At 43.0% G+C, this 21,716-nt stretch overlaps 3 protein-coding genes across 6 annotated transcripts in view; 1 reads left to right on the top strand and 2 right to left on the bottom strand.

Moving 5' to 3' along the window:
- Positions 1-126: 126 nt before the first annotated feature.
- On the bottom strand, positions 127-8,575 carry LOC133554986 (V-type proton ATPase subunit S1-like). The gene is made up of 10 exons (XM_061904357.1): positions 8,416-8,575; positions 6,670-6,790; positions 2,473-2,547; positions 2,213-2,406; positions 2,106-2,143; positions 1,684-1,769; positions 1,375-1,601; positions 1,265-1,300; positions 883-1,120; positions 127-809 (listed from the first exon to the last, which is right to left on the bottom strand). The coding sequence occupies exons 1-10, from the start codon at positions 8,526-8,528 to the stop codon at positions 597-599; spliced, it is 1,341 nt and encodes a 446-aa protein (XP_061760341.1). The 5' UTR covers positions 8,529-8,575; the 3' UTR covers positions 127-596.
- Positions 8,576-9,171: 596 nt separating this feature from the next.
- gdi1 (GDP dissociation inhibitor 1) lies at positions 9,172-20,949 on the top strand. 3 transcript variants are annotated; one of them, XM_061904352.1, is made up of 12 exons: positions 9,172-9,397; positions 9,472-9,557; positions 10,728-10,835; positions 10,959-11,058; positions 16,252-16,386; positions 16,474-16,672; positions 16,760-16,891; positions 16,973-17,072; positions 17,167-17,338; positions 17,427-17,571; positions 17,653-17,707; positions 18,873-20,949. In XM_061904352.1, the coding sequence occupies exons 2-12, from the start codon at positions 9,513-9,515 to the stop codon at positions 19,023-19,025; spliced, it is 1,344 nt and encodes a 447-aa protein (XP_061760336.1). In that variant the 5' UTR covers positions 9,172-9,397; positions 9,472-9,512; the 3' UTR covers positions 19,026-20,949. The 3 variants fall into 3 exon arrangements, with proteins under 3 accessions (XP_061760336.1, XP_061760335.1, XP_061760337.1); XM_061904351.1 differs by having other exon boundaries at positions 9,191-9,557; XM_061904353.1 differs by lacking the exons at positions 9,172-9,397; positions 9,472-9,557 and adding an exon at positions 10,257-10,399.
- itih6 (inter-alpha-trypsin inhibitor heavy chain family member 6) overlaps positions 20,728-21,716 on the bottom strand; it is a 32,219-nt gene continuing 31,230 nt past the window's right edge. For both annotated transcript variants that reach the window (XM_061904347.1, XM_061904348.1), the window contains one exon: positions 20,728-21,653. In XM_061904347.1, the coding sequence (XP_061760331.1) occupies positions 21,385-21,653 (269 nt within the window). In that variant the 3' untranslated portion in view covers positions 20,728-21,384. The remainder of the gene's footprint in view (positions 21,654-21,716) is intronic.

Here is a 21,716-nt window from a genome sequence, read left to right on the forward strand (position 1 = left end):
GTCCTCCAGAAAAGCATGAGTGATGACGTTACGCCTATTTGACAAATGAATTTGTCGGTGACAAATTTTATTGTTATTTGTCAAGTCGTTGCACCCTTAAACAATTCTACAACTCAAACATGAACATAATTTTACACATTTTATTTGTAAATACAGCAGTTGGTAAAAGCACATCTTTAAGTTCAACGCACAATTATTGCATATTTTAAAAAGGTAAATGAACCAAACTTGAAAGGCCTGTCAGGCGGCATTGGCTTTTTTGTTAATAAATAAAAAGGTAAGAAATCAATGGTTTCAAGATAAAGTTGGCAATTCACACTTCATACGCAAGCACTTCACAACAAATATTTTAAAACAAGTAAAATTAAGTTGGAAAACAATAAAATCTCTATGGTCTGAAACGCATCTTCCACACACACAAAATCGGATAGACATTAAAGGGTGACTTAACCCTTTTTGGCACTTTGGGAATGAAAAAACGTGTCTTAAAGCACAGCGTTCACTTGTAGATTCAGACTGCACGGCACAAATATTTAAGGCACCAATACAACCCTGCCACCAAATTGGATTAGCATTAATGCATTTGTGCACACCTCTCACTCTGACTGAGGAACAGAAATCACTGGGCCTTTAGAGTCGTCAAACCTGTCCATGGTGTTGAGCTGCATGATCATGTGCAGACCGTACACAAAGATCAACAGCATGAGGAATGATGTCAGCAGCCCCATCCAAATTCCTGCTGTGAAGAAGCCTGCACAGTCGCTGGCGTAGGAGAAATCGGTTTCATTGGACAACCCAAAGCCTTGAATCTGTACAGTGGAGGGAAACCAGTGAAAACAAGCAAGTAATACAAAATGAAATGACAGGAGTGGTGTAGAGTGCCTGGAAGTCGATGAAATTGAGTCTCCAGTCCGATGTGTTTGGGTTGGTGATGTCGGGCACGAGCAGGGCGTCACGGAAGCTGCTGACAGACTGGCAGTGGAAGGAATACTCTGCGGGCGCGTAGATGCCACGTCTCCCGATGAAAGATGCTGTGGTGCCGTTGGACTCCAGCTGTACAGAGTCCAGGGTGAACCAATCCCTCGCAGACACTGGATAGAACCGCTTATTCATGGCAAAGCTGGAGATCAACATAAGGATAGTTTAGTATCTAGTATGACAACAAACAGCCTCTGTTATTCATAGGGAGTTTGTCGAATGGGTAAATAAATGACACTGTCAATATAGTCTGCACTTACTGATCAGACAAATAATTTTTCCTTACCTTAGTTTAACACCCGATGCGTAGCTGAGCACAAGTCTGAAAAGAACAAGCAGACATTTGAGTGACACCAACGTGCTGCAGTGTAGCCAGAATGACACAATGTCTCTCACAGCGAGTTGGTGCCGTTACAGAGAGATTCTTCCAATGAGGGCGTCTGAGCAGCAAGGTCGATCCATTGTGGGGTGGCTGAGAAGCTAATGTTCAGGTTCTGAGCCCAGAGCATGATGCAAGGGCCACCCGACACATTGAACATAATGGGGGGTTTGACTTCGGGGTCTACAGCTTGAAACAATGATCGACCGGCATGCTGGTTCATCACGGCGGGCTGCGAAATCACCTGCAAATATAAAATGATGGCTGTTGTGAAACACTTGTATAGCCTGGTATTTTTGTTGTTGTTCCTTTTAATCATAGCTCACTCGTGATGGCTGGGCTCCTGTGTACATCGCAGTGTAAGACATATTGTTGGCTTCCATCGCAGTCACAAATTTGCCAATAATGTGATCTGTTGACCAAAAAGATGAGACTCTACATAGGCAGGCCATTTTACAAAACATACAGAACGGAATACTGATCATCCATTATTTATAAAGTAATATGTAAGCAACGTGGAAGTATTAAACCTTTTCAGTTATTTTATACAACTGGAACGTTAATAGACTTCTTGCTCTGTAGAAGAGGAAAGCTCTGACATATTCTAAGTGGTAATCTACACACACAAATTTAAGTTTTGCCTTCATCAACCTTGAAAATGTTCTAGTGGCAAGCCTTTAAAATGTGCTTCTGAGACCATGGTACAAAAGTGGTGAAATAAATGACATACTTCACTGTATTAACGTACCATTGGAACGTAGCACTTCGAGGCAAGACTTCTGCGAGCTGTTGAACAAAAGAAAAAAGTTGAGATTCACGTTGTTTCAAATGTGCTTTTTTAAAGTGATGTCTCACACTGTGCAATAAGGCAGATTGATGATTAGCAAGTTGCTGACAGACGCGTCAATTTTCAGATGTGACAGAGTGTCAGCGTCTACGAGCACAGGTGAGGCGCCGAGCTTCTCCTCCAGCAGAGATGCAACGGAAGTGGAATGTGACCACTCTAAGGCTGGTAGGGTCACTGATGAAGAAGAGGACTGCAGTGCAGCCTGGACAAACGGCACCATTAAGAACCAGACTACAGGACCAACAAACTAATATGTGCTAAAATGTACCTCCAGGTTTTGAAAGACACTATCTTGCTTGTTTCCAAAGACTCCAGCAAACACCGTGAAGTCCTCTATGCTCAGCTGAACATACACACGAGATGAAGTAGTCACGTATCAACAGTTGAGTACTTTGAAACATCACATTATTATGATACAAGTATCACGCAAAGCCATTTATCTTCATCAATTGAGTTTTTTAAGGGTGGTAACATTTCATACAACCATATTTCCCTTACACTTCTTTGTCATAGTTTACTGGAACAGCGCAAAAAAAAAAAAATTCATACCAACGGTATTTTTCATATGTATCAGTTGTCCAAAACTAAATGGGAGCAGTTCTAAAAGAATACTACCTCAAAGAAGAATGATGGATGCAAATTGCAAGATAATAATAAAAACCAGGGCTATCAAACAAGTAAAACAGTTAATTGTGATTAATCACTTATTGCTCATAGGTAACTCATAATCAATCACGGATAATTTAACAAATATATATTTTGTTATCTTTATGAAATGTACCTTATCAAAATCTACTGCCAACATAGGACTGGGCAATACGTTAGATTTTTGTAAATGTTTATTACACATTTCTATTTTTTAACAGCTCAACACAAAACATTTTCCACCTGGGATCTATTTAAGTGCTCTCTTTCTCCCAATGTAAAATGTATATTTTTCATTAAGTTTTCCCAACTAATTCTGCCACTAACTTGTTTCTTCTCTCTTTCTCTGTATACGCATGTATATACACACACACACACACATACTGTAGATATATGCACGTATATACGTACATACTTAAATACATGCAAGTATTGCTTTGCTTATGGTTGTCCATCGAGTCCAATGACGACATCCACTTCTATCGGTGAGTTCGTTGGTGGCTGAATAACCCTATCCTGGATGCACAGATCCTACTGCAGGTAGGGCATGTAAATGTGGTGGTGGAAACGGCAACTGTAGGTGTATTCCTCCTGAGTCTTTTCTCCTGTCTCCTGGCTGTCCTATCCTCTTCCAACAGCCGGTTGCCATCCTGGCACAACTGACGCCAGGTGTTACGATCAGCAGCCACACCCTCCAGGGCCTCAGGTCTGATTTTACACTTCCTTAGTGCAGTCTTCAGCTGGTCTTTATATCGTTTTTTCTGCCCTCCAGCAGAGCGACGACCATGGTGTAGCTGGCCGTATAGCACTTTGCGAGGCAGGCGATCTGAGGGCATCCTTACTACGTGGCCCAGCCATCGTAGTTGGTGCAGGGTGATCATGGCCTCAATACTCCTGCAGTTGGTTTTTGAGAGTATTTCAGAATGAGGCACACGATCACACACACATACGTGTGTGTGTATATACAGTGGGGCAAAAAAGTATATAGTCGGCCACCGATTGTCCAAGTTCTCCCACTTAAAATGATGACAGAGGTCTGTAATTTTCATCATAGGTACACTTCAACTGTGAGAGAAAGAATGTGAAAAAAAAATCCAGGAATTCACATTGTAGGAATTTTAAAGAATTTATTTGTAAATTATGGTGGAAAATAAGTATTTGGTCAACCATTCAAAGCTCTCACTGATGGAAGGAGGTTTTGGCTCAAAATCTTACGATACATGGCCCCATCATTCTTTCCTTAACACGGATCTATCGTCCTGTCCCCTTAGCAGAAAAACAGCCCCAAAGCATGATGTTCCCACCCCCATGCTTCACAGTAGGTGTGGTGTTCTTGGGATGTAACTCAGTATTCTTCCTCCTCCAAACACGACGAGTTGAGTTTATACCAAAAGGTTCTATTTTGGTTTCTTCTGACCACATAACATTCTCCCAATCCTCTGCTGTATCATCCATGTATCCATTTTGGTACAAACTCAACTCGTCGTGTTTGGAGGAAGAAGAATACTGAGTTGCATCCCAAGAACACCATAACTACTGTGAAGCATGGGGGTGGAAACATCATACTTTGGGGCTGTTTTTCTGCTAAGGGGACAGGACGATTGATCTGTGTTAAGGAAAGAATGAAGGGGGCCATGTATTGTGAGATTTTGAGCCAAAACCTCCTTCCATCAGTGAGAGATTTGAATGGTTGACCAAATACTTATTTTCCACCATAATTTACAAATGAATTATTTAAAATTCCTACAATATGAATTCCTGGATTTTTTCACATTCTGTCTCTCACAGTTGAAGTGTACCTATGATGAAAATTACAGATCTCTGTCATCATTTTAAGTGGAAGAACTTGCACAATCGGTGGCTGACTAAAACTTTTTTGCCCCACTGTACGCATATATACACACACACACGTATATTTTATATATATATATATATATATATATATATATATATATATATATATATATATATATATATATATATATAATGATAAATGGGTTGTACTTGTATAGCGCTTTTCTACCTTCAAGGTACTCAAAGCGCTTTGACACTACTTCCACATTTACCCATTCACACACTGATGGAAGGAGCTGCCATGCAAGGTGCCAACCAGCACCCATCAGGAGCAAGGGTGAAGTGTCTTGCTCAGGACACAACGGACGTGACGAGGTTGGTTCTAGGTGGGATTTGAACCAGTGACCCTCGGGTTGCGCACGGCCACTCTCCCACTGCGCCACGCCGTCCCTATATACATATATACATACATACATACATACATATATATATATATATTAGGGGTGTAACGGCACACAAAAATTTCGGTTCGGTACGTACCTCGGTTTAGAGGTCACGATTCGGTTCATTTTCGGTAGAGTAAGAAAACAACAAAATATAAATTTTTGGGTTATTTGTTTACCAAATTTGTAAACAATGGCTTGTTCCTTTTAACGTTGGGAACACTATAATAATTCTGCCCACGTTAATCTACATTAAACCGCCTCAAGCTGTTGCTTGGATGAAAGAAAATTACACAACTTTTTTTTTTTACATATAAAAAGTGCAACATTAAACAGTTTCAAGTCAACTCATCATGCTTAATTTATTACAGCATTGGGGAAGCCTGTAGTGGATTTTTTTATTATGTAAATGTTATATTTGTATCAACATGTTATAACAGTGACCCTGCCATTCAAAACTAGGCTGCTACATTACTAATGATTAATGTAACGATAGCTGAAAAATTGTACGATAGCAATAGGAGAGACTATTCATCCCTGAACACAATGGAGTTCATGTAGGCTTTATGATGCACGTACATTATTATATACACTATCAGAGACAGAAACTCTTCATTTAACATAATGTCCTTTTTTGCTGCTTCAACACACCTCAGTCAACACTGTTCGTAACACACACACACACACACACGCACACACGCACACATGCACACACGCACACGCACTGCAAAATGAGCTAACGTTACGCTAAAAGCTAACTAGCCTTCACCTAAAGCCAGGACTGCGAGTGAGCTGAGCTGCAGTTTGTTTCTAGAAGGTCAACGGGCGCATAGTGATGTTTAGAAAGTAGTTGACTTGGAAGTGTTTAGTATAATTTGGGGAGAGTCCGTTGCTCCCCTGCTTAACGGCTATCTACTCAACGCTGAAAATGGAGGGTGCTGTGCAGGAGACAGAGGCAGAACTGAGCGGAGCAGCTTGTTAAGACTTTAGCATAGGCGGCTACTTCATATGTTCGTGTGGAACTCGTTCGGTACACCTCCGCACCGAACCCCCGTCCTGAAACGGTTCAATACAAATACACGTACCATTACAGCCCTAATATATATACATACACACACACGCACACACACACACACACACACACACATCTTTCACCCCTCCCTTTCTAACCACACATACAAATATACCATTTTTACGGCTGGTTTTGTGCGACAACAAACACCATTAGGCCACAAAACACGCAGGTTAATCATGCGCTTTAAAAAAAATAAAATTTTAAACGCTGAAAAGGAAACTTTTGCTTACTTGTTATCACGTTACCTTTGACAGCCCTTGTAAGAACACAATCCATTGACTATCCTCCCCCCCAAAAAACAAAGTTGGAAGTTTTACAGAGGAAGTGCCAAATAGGAAGTAAGGCCCTAGTTCAGCATCATGCCACTGTGAGAACAATGTAAGACTATGTCACGTGACACCGATGTGCCATGTCACATGATTCTCTGCTACTCACTCAGCTAGCATGTCTACGGACTAGCTTCCTTATGGGCAAGCTCTGATAATATTAATATGCATCTTGAATTCACCCTGTCCTGCAGGAACAGCAGCACAGTTTGGGGACCAGAGCCAAAGGCAGATGTGAGGTAGGCCGCCAGCTGCTCGTTGGACGTGATGTGGCCGGCTGGAGCCGAGGCTTGAGCTGGCAAGCTAAATGGGAAAAAGAAGAGTGAATGTCAAATATACATATGAAAAGGAAGCTATCAATGGTATATGGTTCAACAGACAACACATACTCAAATAACAATGCCATTGCCATATGATGTTAGTAGATATTAAAGGCCTAATGAAACTCACTACTACGGACCAAGCCGTCTGATAGTTCATACATCAATGATGAAATATTAACATTGCAACACATGCCAATACGGCTTTTTAAGTTTACTAAATTGCAATTTTAAATTTCCCGGGAGTTTCCTGTGGAAAACATCGCGGAATGATGACGTATACGCGTGACGTCACGGACTGTGAGGAAATATTAGCGCTGCGCAAACACACAGCTAAAAGTCGTCTGCTTTAACTGCATAATTATACAGTATTTTGGACATCTGTGTTGCTTAATCTTTTGCAATTTGTTCATTTAATAATGGAGACTATAAAGAACAATGCTGTTGGTGGAAAGCGGTGGATTCCAGCTGTCTTTAGCACTGAGACTCAGCCGGCGTTTCTTTATTTGTTGTGAAAGCAGAGCAGTCAAGCGAACATGTTTTCTCTACGTCAACCAGCATGTATTTGGATGGGGAAATAAGCAGATAAGGGATCTTCCAGAATTATCCTAGTACATGTGTCTAATTACATCTGAAATGCTCATACTGTTGTCGCCCGGAGCTGTCACTTTTTTTTTTTTTCTAGTCCGTCGCTATCAATATCCTCAAACACAAATCTTTTATCCTCGCTCAAATTAAGGGGGAAATTGTCGCTTTCTCGGTCAGAATCGCTTGTGCTGCTGGCGTCCATGATTGTAATCAATGTGTGGATGTGAGGAGTCCGACAATCTGTGACGTCACGCGCACTATTTCCGGGAAAGGCAGGGCTTTTTTAAAAGCGACCAAAAGTTGCGAACTTTTTCTTCGATTTTCTCTACTAAATCCTTTCAGCAAAAATATGGCAATATCGCGAAATTATCAAGTATGACCCATAGAATGGACCTGCTATCCCCGTTTGAATAAGAAAATCTCATTTCAGTAGGCCTTTAATCATAATCAATAACATTTTATATGGTCACTCGACTTCCTCCATTATCCCAGAGCAAAATACTGTACAATAATTAGTTTACAGGTATGTAAGACATTTACATATTGGAAAATGTTCTAAAAATGAGGCAACATGATCGGTGTGGTGTGGTGATGAATGACAACATTGGATGTAGGATTACTCATTACATCAGTGGATTATTTTAATTCCGTGTAAAAACGAAGTGAAGGTAAGAATTGTATCAGCCGAAATAGAAAAATAAAAATACAGTAAATTGATATCTACCGATTAAGAGTAGTTTGCCACCTAGATTAGATTCACTTTGTAATTAATACATTTACAATTAAAAAAAGATATTCCCTCAGTCTAAAAGTATAAAATATATACAAATAGAACGCGGGCATAAAATATAAAGCTTTACATGGCCGACTCGCTTCTGAAATAACTATAAATTTGAATAGTGACTTTGAAACTTAAAATATTAAAATACGTGTTAGCTACAGGTGTTAGCATTAGCATGACACATAGTGTTGAAATTAAGTCTTAAAAAAACATAAAGGACCAAGAATAAGACACACTACCCCTTGTTGGACCATATCAGAAGTGGCACTTGAGCGTCCGAGTTCCCTGTTCCGAAAAAGGCGAAGAAAAGAGGAGTAGAAAACAGTAGCAGCGAAGCAGTAGCGGCAGCCATCTTAGCAAACTTATTCCGCAGAGTTGTGAGCACGTGACCCACACCAGCTGACCGTCACGTGTCACGAAAAAGCACTTCCGCCTTCTTTCATTCAATACGCCCTTTTGCTTCTCTTTTACTCTTCGAGCTACTTTTCTCGCATGTATTTCATTTTCTGTTTGCTTCAGAGAGAAACTCTTACATTTAATGTATTTACCGCTAACAGGTATTTTGTATGGGAACACAAGCAGAGGTGATATTGACAAAGTACTACACTTGTATGTTGTCAATGAATGACAGCTACACTTGGCAACTGTCCATGGTACTGGCGACAATAATTGACTGCAACAAAGCGCTAAATACAGCCTGGGGGTGACATATAATCGTATAATGCGAAAATAAACATCAATATGAATTAACAAGAATGTTTGTTGATATTTGGTCTGCGTGTCTCAGTCTGAGGGGGCACAGCACACAGCTGTTGTGGCGGAGGGATACTGCGCCTCCATCCAAGTAACACTGCGCCTACTACTGGAAATGAAGAAAAGGATAAGAAATACGGGGCAAATAAAAATGCATTTTGCTGCTTTGAAACTTTCCGACAAGCTTGGAACGCTGACCGTGTGTGCTCGGCCGTTCGTAAAAGTATTGTTACAGTGCAATTTCCTGCTGCGTGTGCCTTCGAGTCCATTGTGTGACAACATTGGAAGAGAGGCGGAGGATACGCACTATTTACCGACGCGCAGCCACATTGTTCCAGACCCTTCCACCATCAGGGCCATCTTTGGTTGTCCTCGCCGGTGACACGCAGCGTGGACACTTTATACCACTGCTCCTATCCAACTAATGATTATTAAAACCCATTTGACCGTCTAACAAGCCGTCCAAAGGTACCAGACTGAGAGAGAAGGGACACTCACTGGCCATTCTTTCCTTGCTGGACACTTTTCGCCATTTCACACAGGAAAAAAAAAGAGGGCGAGACCTGAGAGTTGGCGATACAACATGGATGAAGAATATGATGTGATCGTTTTGGGCACCGGACTCACGGTAAGACATCAAGATTCATTTGTATCTTTGTTACCGCTGCTGGAGTCTTTTTAAGCATGTCGAAAATTTACATCCAATCAATATGTTCCTGCCAAATGGCAACATCAATTCTGCATAGGATGGCTTGAATGCACGAATTGAGGCGTGTGCATGCGTGTCATAATTAGGAGTCAATGCTGCCTTGGGGGATGTGGTTTACTACTGGATCCATGTAGCGGGGTGGGTGCCTGTAGCATCTTTTAGGCGTCACCCCGCTGAGTGCTGCTCCTCCGTGCTGACAGGCCTCCATCTGGAGGTCGGTGCAGGCCGTAGCGCGACACTACAGCATGCATGGCCAAGCCTTTCACTTGCTGCTCCACGTCACGTCACGACAGTAATGTGCCTCAGGCAGATTTCGCCGAATTCTGATTATTTAAAAGAGACATAATTTAAGATGCGGCATACTCTTTCTGCGAATGATCATCGGGATATACGCTCATTTTGGTTTCTATTTTTTTTAAATATATTTTTCTTGCAAAAAAATGCAGGTTAAGTGAACGGGTTTGTTCGCGCATGCGTACACAGACCAGTCGCTCTACTGCATCCCTCTGGTAAATCGGCATCATTTCCGCCCTTTTGTGGGTGTGTCCATCTGTCTAGTCGGTTGAAGAAACATATTTTGATATGTATTTAGGGCAGTGGTTCTTAACCATTTCGATCGAACCCGAGGGGTTTGGTGGGTCGGCCTCAGGGGTTCGGTGGAGGCTCCACTCAAGCCACACCCGACTCATCGTGTACATAAAAACTTCTCCCTGTCGGCATATTAGGGATACGGCAACAGCAGAACCCACTCTGATTTGCAGGTGTGTAATTTGTTACGAGTTCATGCACTGTGTTGGTTTTGTTTCTTGAACAAGGTGATGTTCATGCACGGTTGTGCACCAGTAAAAGATCATATAACTATGTCTTAAATTTGAAAAACATTTTATTTTTCACTAAAGGGTTCGGTGGATGCGCATATGAAACTGGTGGGGTTCAGTACCTCCAACAAGGTTAAGAACCACTGATTTAGGGGGTTGCAATGGTACAATATCTTACGTGCAATATAAAATGTCACAAATCAAATAATGATGGCGAACCTACGTTTTTTACAATGTCATGACTGATATTTTTTATGTTTTTTTCCTCTAGGAATGTATCCTATCCGGGATCATGTCTGTGAACGGCAAGAAGGTTCTGCACATGGACAGGAATCCCTACTATGGAGGCGAGAGCTCTTCCATCACCCCCCTGGAGGAGGTAACCGACTCCCGGGACCTATGAAAGCAATCAATACGCTTTGTGGGCCACAGCATCATTCAGTTTCATTTTGCTTGGTGTGCACCATCTGTTCATGGCCATAAATATATCTTTGTCTCTCAGCTTTATAAGCGCTTCAGTCTTTCAGATAGCCCACCTGAGTCAATGGGTCGAGGACGGGACTGGAACGTGGACCTCATCCCTAAGTTTCTCATGGCCAACGGTAAGTTCTGCTCTGTGCAGTATAACATACTTCCTCATTTTGACAGCGCCGTGTTTATTTACTTAACTGCAACTGAAAGTACCAGGTGTCTATAAGGGGCAGGACATTTATTATTTGGGGTCGCAAGAGATGCTGGAGCCTATCTCAGCTACAGTGGCGCGGAAGGTGGGTTACACCCTGGAAAAGTCGCCACCTTATCATAGGGCCAACACAGATAGACAGACAACATTCACACTCACATTCACACACTATATATATGCATATATATATATATATATATATATATATATATATATACACACACACATATATATATATGTATATATATATATATATATAGTGTGTGAATGTTGTCTGTCTATCTGTGTTGACCCTGCGATGAGGTGGCGACTTGTCCAGGGTGTACCCCCGCCTTCCGTACATATCTGGATATTAATTAAAGGTATCAGCCAGAGAGAGACCAGCTTTGTATGAGGCCATCTGAGTTTGAGGAAACACAAAAGAAGGTTGGATAAAGTATTAATTTCATCTAATCCTGATATGTGCATAATAACCCCGACCTGCGACATGCTGTGACATAAATGTTGCTAAAAGCGGATTTATTTATGCAGCTCTGGCTCAATCAGAGTGTGTGCACGTGTACCCAATGTTGTGACATGGTTAAAATATAGTATAAAATTGATTTTCCACCATGTTTAGAAAAAAACGCGATGATGTTCCTTTCTAGCAGTGTACATTTTAAAAGATAAATTGATACTTTTGGAGAGGGTGGGGCGGGGTTTAATTTGCAATCTGGGAACACCTCCAGAATAGAACGTCTCGCAGACAGAAAAAGCACATAATAGATGTGACTGTGGAGCAAATGTCCAATCCAGACCACAAATAAGTGTTATCATCCATCCATCCATTTTCTTCCGCTTATCCGAGGTCGTGTCGCGGGGGCAGCTGCCTAAGCAGAGAAGCCCAGACTTCCCTCTCCCCAGCCACTTCATCCAGCTCCTCCAGGGGGATCCCGAGGCATTCCCAGGCCAGCTGGGAGACATAGTCTTCCCAACGTGTCCTGGGTCTTCTCTGTGGCCTCCTGCTGGTCGGACGTGCCCTAAACACCTCCATAGGGAGGGGTTCGGGTGGCATCCTGACCAGATAACCGAACCACCTTATCTGACTCCTTTCACTGTGGAGGAGCAGCGGCTTTACTCAGAGCTCCTCCCGGATGACAGAGCTTCTCACCCTATCTCTAAGGGAGAGACCTCTTATATCCGTGTTCTTGTCCTTTCGGTCATAATCCAATGCTCATGACCATAGGTGAGGATGGGAATGTAGATTGACCGGTAAATTGAGAGCTCTGCCTTCCGGCTCAGCTCCTTCTTCACCACAACGGATCGATACAGCGTCCGAATTACTCAAGACGCTGCACCAATCCGCCTGTCGATCTCACGATCCACTCTTCCCTCACTCGTGAACAAGACTCTGAGGTACTTGAACTCCTCCACTTGGGGCAAGATATCCTCCCCAACCTGGAGATGGCACTCCACCCTTTCCCGGGCGAGAACCATGGACTCGGACTTTGAGGTGCTGATTCTCATCCCAGTCGCTTCACACTCTGCTGCGAACCGATCCAATGAGAGCTGAAGATCCTGGCCAGTTGAAACCATCAGGACCACATCATCTGCAAAAAGCAGAGACCTAATCCTGCAGCCACCAAACCGTATACCCTCAACGCCATTACTGCGCCTAGAAATTCTGTCCACAAAAGTTATGAACAGAATCGGTGACAAAGGGCAGCCTTGGCGGAGTCCAACCCTCACTGGAAACGGGTCCGATTTACTGCCGGTAATGCGGACCAAGCTCTGTTACTGATCATACAGGGAGCGGACCGCCACAATCAGACAGTCTGATACCGCATACCCTCTGAGAAGGCATTCAACCGTGTCCCCCGGTCGAATGCCTTCTCCAAGTCCACAAAGCACATGTAGACTGGTTGGGCAAACTCCCATGCACCCTCAAGGACCCTGTCGAGCGTATAGAGCTGGTCTACCGTTCCACGACCAGGACTAAAACCACACTGTTCCTCTTGGATCCGAGGTTCAACTATCCGGCGTAGCCTCCTCTCCAGTACACCATACCAGGATGGCTGAGGAGTGTGATCCCACGATAGTTGGAACACACCCTCCGGTTCCCCTTCTTAAAGAGAGGAACCACCACCCCGGTCTGCCAATCCAGAGGTACCGCCCCCGATGTCCACGAGATGTTGCAGAGTCTTGTCAACCAAGACATTCCCACATAATCCAGAGCCTTAAGGAACTCCTAGCGGATCTCATCCACCCCGGAGCTTTTAAACTACCTCAGCAACCTCAGCCCCAGAAATAGGAGAGCCCACCACAGATTCCCCAGACACTGCTTCCTCATAGGAAGACGTGTTGGGATTGAGTAGGTCTTCAAAGTATTCCCTCCACCGATCCACAACAGCCATAGTAGAGGTCAGTAGCACACCATCCTCACCATACACGGTGTTGACAGTGCACTGCTCCCCCCCCGATGTGGCGGATGGCATGTCCAGAATCGCTTCGAAGCCGTCCGTAAGTCATTTTCCATGGCCTTCCCAAACTCCTCCCATGTCCGAGTTTTTGCCTCCGCAACCGCTGAAGCCGCACTTCCCTTGGCCTGTCGGTACCTGTCCACTGCCTCTGGAGTCCAAAAAGACCCGATAGGACTCTTTCTTCAGCTAGATGGCATCCCTCACTGCTGGTGTCCACCAGGGGTTCTAGGATTACCGCCCGGACTGCCACCAACCACCTTGGGGCCACAGCTCCAATCAGCCGCCTCGACAATAGAGGCACGGAACATGGTTCACTCGGACTCAATGTCCAGCACCTCCCTCGTGACATGTTCAAAGTTCTTCCGGAGGTGGAAATTGAAACTCTCTCTGACATGAGACTCTGCTATGCGTTCCCAGCAGACCCTCATAATGTGTCTGGGCCTGCCAGGTCTGTCCGGCATTCTCTCCTACCCTCGGAGCCAGCTCGCCACCAGGTGGTGATCGGTAGAAAGCGCTCCCCTCTCTTCACCCAGTGTCCAAAACATGAGGCCGCAAGTTAGATGACACAACTACAAAGCTAATCATGGAACTGCGGCCTAGGGTGTCCTGGTGCCAAGTGCACATATGGACACCCTTATATATGAACATTGTGTTTGTTATGGACAATACGTGACGAGCACAAAAGTCCAATAACAAAGCACCTCTTGGGTTGTGATCCGGGCGGCCATTCATCCCAATCATGCCTCTCGAGGTTTCACTGTCGTTGCCAACATGAACGTTGAAGTCCCCCAGCAGAAAAAGGGAATCACCCGAGGGAGCACTCTCCAGTATTCCCTCAAGGGAATCCAAAAAGAGTGGGTACTCTGCGCTGCCATTTGGTGCGTAAGTGAAGTAAAGTGAAGGGGAATGAATTGTATTTATATAGTGCTTTTTCTCTAGTGACTCAAGGCGCTTCACATAGTGAAACCCAATATATATATTTTTTTTTTACATTTAAGCCAGTGTGGGTGGCACTGGGAGCAGGTGGGTAAAGTGTCTTGCCCAAGGACACAACGGCAGTAACTAGGATGGCGGAAGCGGGGATCGAACCTGCAACCCTCAAGCTGCTGGCATGGCCGCTCTAACAACCGAGCTATACCGACCCGTAAGCACAAACAACAGTCAGGACCTGTCCCCCAACCCGTAGGGGGAAGGGAAGCTACGCTCTCGTCTACTGGGTTAAAGTCCAGCGTGCAAGCTTTGAGCTGGGAGGCAACACAAATTGGTAGAGAGTCCAGCCCCTCTTGAGAGAACAGGTTCCAGAGCCCTTGCTGTGCGTCAAAGTGAGTCCAACTATATCTAGCCGGAACTTCTCCACCTCGCGCACCAGCTCAGGCTCCTTCCCTCCCAGCAAGGTGACGTTCCACGTCCCAAGAGCAAGCTTATGTAGCAGGGGATCGAACTGCCAAGTGCCCTGCCTTCTGTTGCCGCCCAGCTCACACTGCCCCTGACCTCTATGACCCCTCCCATGAGTGGTGAGCCCATTGGAGGCGGGACCCACATTGGCTCTTCCGGCTGTGCCCGGCCGGTCCCGATGGGGCTGGCCACCAGGCGCTCGCCATTGTGCCCCACCTCTGGGCCTGGCTCCAGAGGGGAACCCCGGTGACCCCCATCCGGGCGAGGGAAATCTAGGTGCTCGATTTGTGCTTTTCATAAAGGTCTTTGAGCTGCTCTTTGTCCGATCCGTCACCGAGGAACTGTTCATCTTGGGAGACCCTACCAGGGGGTATGGTAGCCCCAGGACAACCTAGCTCCTAGGATCATCGGGACACGCAAACTCCTCTACCACGATTAGGTGGCAGCTCATAAAGTAGTAAAGTGTTATCAATGTAGATTAAAATCATTATAGGTCCCTGTTAATGTTTTACCTTGTATTCCCTGGCTGAGGGCTGCACCCTCGATTTATGCAACAAAAGGCCCGAATGTGCACCATTGCGTCTCCAGTGACTGAAAGAACCATAGTCTGTTGTCTAATTCTCTCAGTGGTGATGTGACACGATTTGTTTCGTTTTATTTTAACAACATAGCCGCTTTCAAATTAAGCATTAGTCTCCTGTAGTTTTGATTGTTCTTTTCTTTTACTTGCTATGGAGTCATGTTGCAGTCTAGAGCATCTGACTGCTGATTGGTCAGTTGCTGCGTGCTGTTAATTACATGAGAGCGACATTGTGTCACGAAATAGCAAGAAACACAGAGCCAATCTATGAGCTTAATAATAATTATATTTTAGACATTTGTGATTTATGGCTATATAAAAAAAATTGATTGATTGAATGACATAAATATATACACACATATGTATACCTATACATAGTATACATAATACATTAGTCAATAAATAAGAACATAACATAGTAAGAGTGATAGTAGTAATAATAGCAATACATAAAATGGAAAATGAAAGAATACAAATTAAGAACCTTATAAGAGTTTAAAAAGAGAGAATACAAGGCCTGATTAAAAAGATGTGCCTTATTACCTTTTTTTTTTTTTTTTTTTTAAATATATCAACGTGAGTTAAACAAACAACAAGTGTTGTTCTCCCACATTTGAATGGAACACTCATGTTGCTGGACAGATTTCACTGAAATAAGTGTTTGTCTGTTTGAGAGCAGGCCAACTTGTGAAGATGCTGCTATACACAGAAGTGACTCGCTATCTGGACTTTAAAGTGGTGGAGGGAAGTTTTGTCTACAAGGGAGGAAAGATCTACAAGGTGCCATCAACTGAGACTGAGGCGTTGGCTTCAAGTAAGTAGAAGAAACACGTTGATGCTTAAACACCAGCATGATATTGCCGAGTTGCGTTGCACATTAAGTCTTTGCTTAAATTCCCAGATTTGATGGGAATGTTCGAGAAACGGAGGTTTCGCAAGTTCTTAGTCTTTGTGGCCAACTTTGACGAGAATGACCCCAAAACCTTCGAAGGGGTGGACCCCAAGACCACAACCATGAGGGATGTTTACAAGAAATTTGACCTCGGCCAGGATGTCATTGACTTCACAGGCCACGCCCTGGCCCTCTACAGGACAGACGAGTAGGAGCAATGTTTGATGGCCTTGAATGTCTATGATCCACGCTGCATTATGAACAGTAGTTATTAAAATAATCATCTCTTCCTCAGGTATCTTGATTCTCCCTGCTTGGACACCGTCAACCGAATCAAACTGTACAGTGAGTCTCTGGCACGTTATGGGAAGAGCCCTTACCTCTATCCCTTGTACGGCCTTGGAGAGCTGCCACAAGGATTTGCAAGGTGTTTTTTTATTATGCATCTTTAGTAGCGATAGAATGCATACAAACACTTGTCTAAGGGCTTCTTATCCTTCCCGCTTAGATTGAGTGCCATCTATGGCGGTACCTACATGCTTAACAAACCAGTGGATGAGATTGTCGTTGAAGGTGGCCATGTGATCGGCGTTAAGTCTGAAGGCGAGGTATTAGACTTAAAACATATGACAACTTACTATAATATATACACCAACAAAATCATTTCATGAAATAATAACCCTGCTGTTTTTTTTACGGCAGGTGGCTCGCTGCAAGCAGCTCATTTGTGATCCCAGCTATATTCCGGATCGCGTCCGCAAGGCTGGTCAGGTTATCCGTGTGATCTGCATCCTCAGTCATCCCATCAAAAACACTAATGATGCCAACTCCTGCCAGATCATCATCCCTCAGAATCAGGTTAACCGCAACTCAGGTGAGGTTTATAAGATGGCGCCCTATTCAAACTACAGTATTAGATTTGTCACTGACGACACTTTCTCCTCTTGTTGTCAACTTTGCAGACATCTACGTGTGCATGATCTCTTATGCCCACAACGTGGCGGCCCAAGGGAAGTACATCGCCATTGTCAGCACCACCGTGGAAACTAGCGAGCCTGAGACTGAGATCCAACCGGCCCTCGAGCTGCTGGAGCCTATTGACCAAAAGTGAGGCCATCTCTGCTTACTTTTTACTTCTTGTCTTAAGAATTTGTAGATTAAATGCATTTTGTATTGTGGTTTTTGCAGGTTTGTGGCTATTAGTGATCTTTACGAGCCAACGGATGACGGTACAGAGAGCCAGGTAAGATTATCATGATGAACATTCTCACCAAAAATGTATAGTAGGTACACCACGCTACGTATGCTATGGTATGCTGATGTTAAATTCTCGAGTATGCATTTTAAAGATAGGAAGGCTTAATATGACAATATGCAAGCAAAGTGGCGCATACAAGCAAAAACCATACTTTCAATATGTTTTTTATTAGTTACTCACTGGGGATGTTCCGATCGTGGATTTACACTACCGATTCCAATACCGATCATCCATGAGATACCAGTACTGATCACATGTGTTAACTGTACATATTTCAGTTTATTTAAAAGTGAGTGCTATCGACAGTTTGACAATATCAACACACTTTTTAAACTAGTTCCTTATTCTCTTTTATTACATACAATTGTTTGAGCAAAACAAAGTCAATTGTAGACAATAACTAAACAAAAGTAAAAACTGCTATCTATTACTCATAGACATCCTTTTACCCTCAAATTCTTCCTCTGTTCAGGAAATTAACATGAACAAAAACCATCCAAAAAATATTTTGAGAGAATAGAAATAGGCTAAGGACCTAATCCCTCTAGTATTGATTATATATACTACCTTTGGTGTCGACTCCACCAATTTATTCATCAATTCTTACATGACATATACTTCTGTCCGTGACAATGCAGACAGAACAACAGTTATTAACTTTTCTCTAGACTCTAATTAATCTACTAGTTAATTTCCTTTTAATTACTGCTTACATTGTGCTATAACATGGTTCCATCTCCACTTATTACATTTTACTAAGCACTTATTGCTTCTATTGTTTCAAACTAGTCCTAATACTTGTTAATGATATTTGCTAACGATATTTAAAATATTAAGAAATGCAGTTTATTTGCAGTAATTGAGTTGATTATTATTAACTTAGGGGAGCGGCTCCACAGCTAGCTTGTCAGCTGGGGACTAAAAAAATGTACACTGTCAGTCATAGAGTATCGGCCATTAAAGGCATTAATCAGCAATGGCAATCAAGTAATTAGTCATGAAAATTGTCCGATTCTGATTGGTACCCGATACATTTTTGGGGCCAATGATGCCTAGTCATTACTCTCTGAAACGCTCTCCACTTTTGCAATTTAGAGAGGTCCTTATTGCGTAATGCCTTTTATGACAATCAGCTTCCATCTTTTGTCAGATCTTTGCCTCGAGTTCCTACGATGCCACCACTCACTTTGAGACCACCTGCAACGACATCAAGGACATCTACAAGCGCATGACAGGGAGCGACTTTGACTTTGAGAACATGAAGCGCAAACAGAATGATGTGTTTGGAGAGGATGAACAGTGAGCGGCCGAGTGGTCTTCTGAGAGAGAAGAGGGGAGGGGGCGTGGCAGGCAAAAGGGGCAAGATTAAAAAAAGGGGCAGAGCTTGGAGTAGATTTCTACGGTCGGTAGAGCTTTAAGAGCAAGAAGTTAGAATTCAGCGGATTGTTCTGTCTGCCTTAAACCATTTGCCTCCTTTTCCTTACACCCCCGTCTCTCCTGCCACACACACACACACACACACTACTGTCAGTTGCTGAAAAGCAGGGTTGATATGGTCTTTCATTCCATTGTAGAATCTATAATCGTGTCTTAACGATCGTCATTAGAGATGATTTTATTACTTGTTTTCAAAGCATTTCATTCTTTCTGTATCATCTTTTCTCACGTCAGAGACCTCTATAACAGCTTAGTGTAGAATCTCCTGGAAGGCTCCGGCCTCCAGGTCACGTGCATGCATCTTATACACGCAGTAGTATTGTGCAGTACATAGACTCATACAACATGGCGGTGTAAAGATTGGACCATCGCTCCTGTCAGCCCTGCTTTCTCTTACCTTCACTCGACTCCTTTTGGCAAAACACATGATGGCAAGTTCAACTGACGTTCTAACTTTGCAATGCTGTTGTGTTCCTTGTGCTAGCAGGCAAGCTAACATGTCACCACACACTTTAACCACACAAAGAAGATCCTATTGTTAACATGTGACGTCACTTTTACCTTTCAGTAGTCTTAACATTTTAAAATGAATTCAGTTTTATGTCTTTGCATTTGGTGCATGATTCACTGGCTGAAGTAATGACGTTCAAGAACTGAGGTTAAAACTCTTTGTTTTGATAAGAGTGGAGCGTGGCTAATCAAGACTTTTATGATGTGAGAAAGCGTTAAAGAGAAAGGTTTGAGGGCTTTGACATTTGGAAAGTTTCACTTGTGACTGAAATTTTGGCTCATAGTGGAAGCGCTGCATTGTGTCCTGATTGCTCCAACCCTTTTATGCCATGAAGATAAGTCAGTACCCAGGTGGGAAAAACTATTAAAGTGCTGGTTTGAAAATCGGGCTTGATAAGGACAAAGTAGGAAAAGGCCCCATAATAACAAACCAACATGCTAGTATTTGGTTGAAGCCTTAATTTGGGATTTTATTCAGATCCTTCACTCACCATTGTGGCAAACTTGTGCCAAAAATGGTTCAAAACAAGCTAAAAAGATGATTGTTCATCTTAGCAGTGCCCTCTGCTCATCTGTAGCCCATCACATTAACAGTTTGTGATTATGTATCCACTCACCCAGCATCCCTAAACTGTTGTTAGGGTGTATGTGTCTTTTTGTTATGCTCTATTTATTTCCATTTCACTGACGTGGAAAGTTTACGTCGAATGCTGAAGATGCTATGCTATTCTTTTTTTGTAGTTCTGTTGATAACATCAATGCACAAACAAAGAGAAAATTATTTCTTTGTTATTTTCAGCGTCATGTGTTGTGTTTACCTTCTCCAGCGATGGTTCCAGTGTTGTCACGCTTGGGTTAAGAAACAGACCAAATTTGAATTGGAACAGCTGTGTTTTTGCTAGTTTCATACTGTACATTGTTTAACATTATATGTGTGGAAAGTGACCTAGTAATAACTGGAATACCCTTTCTGCAATTATTATATTTAATGCCCTCCCTCCTCAGTACCACATATCACATCAACTCTTGTTTGATTTATAGAAAACAAAAGCCCTGCGTGTGGTCGTACTGTTTTAATTCTTCATTGTTTGGCCTTTCAGACCCACAATTGGAATTGACTAAAGAAAATAGGCTGAATAGTAGAAAACTTACTGTCCTTGTTTGATCACTAGTATGTGAACGATGCCTAATGTCTTGTGTAACAAATACATTTAATTAAATTATAAATGAAATGACAGAAAAATAAAATAAAAAAAAAGCACATGGAGAATCTGGAAAAATTGTCTGTGATTTTTTACATACAATAATACTTTTACTAAACAGTACCGCTCATAGTAACACAGCTGTAGACGATTACACATCATTTTCAAAATAAAGGCAAACAAACCAATGATTGTCGCCTCAGCAGCTGCTGACTACACAAACAGACTCTGGTTGCCATGTGAACAAGAGAACAAGCGGCTTAAAGGCAGTTCAATGAAGGCGAAGGCCCTGACACCATATTATTTGTGCGTGTCTTTGTTTTTAATCTGTAGATGCAGTTTTTACTGGATTCTTTAATCTGCTCCACACAGAAAACCTAACAATGTCGCTAAGAAATATGACAACAGTCATCCAGTGGCGCTTGTGCTCATCCTCTGTTTAGCAACACTTTCCCGATACACACTTGGACCTGAGCTGTGCAACAAAGAGGCGACAGGGTGGAGCCGACTAAGCTAGAATGACACATGATCCACCACATAGCTCTCGTATGGATGACCCAGTAGTCTCTCGAGGTCCGACTTGGGCACCACCCAACACTGGGAAACATGTCGCGTCAGTACTGTGTCTTTTAGCATCTTATCCTGCAAGGTGACTGGCATCTGTTCTGACTCCCACTTCAGAATCCCCCTGGCTAAAGTTCCGTCATGGTTGTCCTGATGACGGCCTGCATCCCGGTGGTCTTTCACTGCTGCTACACTCATGTCAGCATGCTGAAACTGGCCTGAAGACAGAGGATACGTGTCAAATACCATAGGATCAAATAACACAACCCTGCACCACAGAC

Source organism: Nerophis ophidion, linkage group LG06 (assembly GCF_033978795.1).
Source record: "Nerophis ophidion isolate RoL-2023_Sa linkage group LG06, RoL_Noph_v1.0, whole genome shotgun sequence".
NCBI classification, from domain to species: Eukaryota; Metazoa; Chordata; class Actinopteri; order Syngnathiformes; family Syngnathidae; genus Nerophis; species Nerophis ophidion.

Excerpts from the sequence above, each read along its gene's own strand:
- LOC133554986 (XM_061904357.1), bottom strand. The coding sequence starts at position 8,528 with ATGGCTGCCGCTACTGCTTCGCTGCTACTGTTTTCTACTCCTCTTTTC. Across the intron at positions 6,791-8,415 it reads CTGATATGGTCCAACAAGGG|CTTGCCAGCTCAAGCCTCGG; the intron begins GTAGTGTGTCTT and ends TTTCCCATTTAG. Across the intron at positions 2,407-2,472 it reads GTGTCTTTCAAAACCTGGAG|GCTGCACTGCAGTCCTCTTC; the intron begins GTACATTTTAGC and ends CCGTTTGTCCAG.
- gdi1 (XM_061904352.1), top strand. The coding sequence starts at position 9,513 with ATGGATGAAGAATATGATGTGATCGTTTTGGGCACCGGACTCACG. Across the intron at positions 9,558-10,727 it reads TTTTGGGCACCGGACTCACG|GAATGTATCCTATCCGGGAT; the intron begins GTAAGACATCAA and ends TTTTTCCTCTAG. Across the intron at positions 16,387-16,473 it reads GACTGAGGCGTTGGCTTCAA|ATTTGATGGGAATGTTCGAG; the intron begins GTAAGTAGAAGA and ends TTAAATTCCCAG.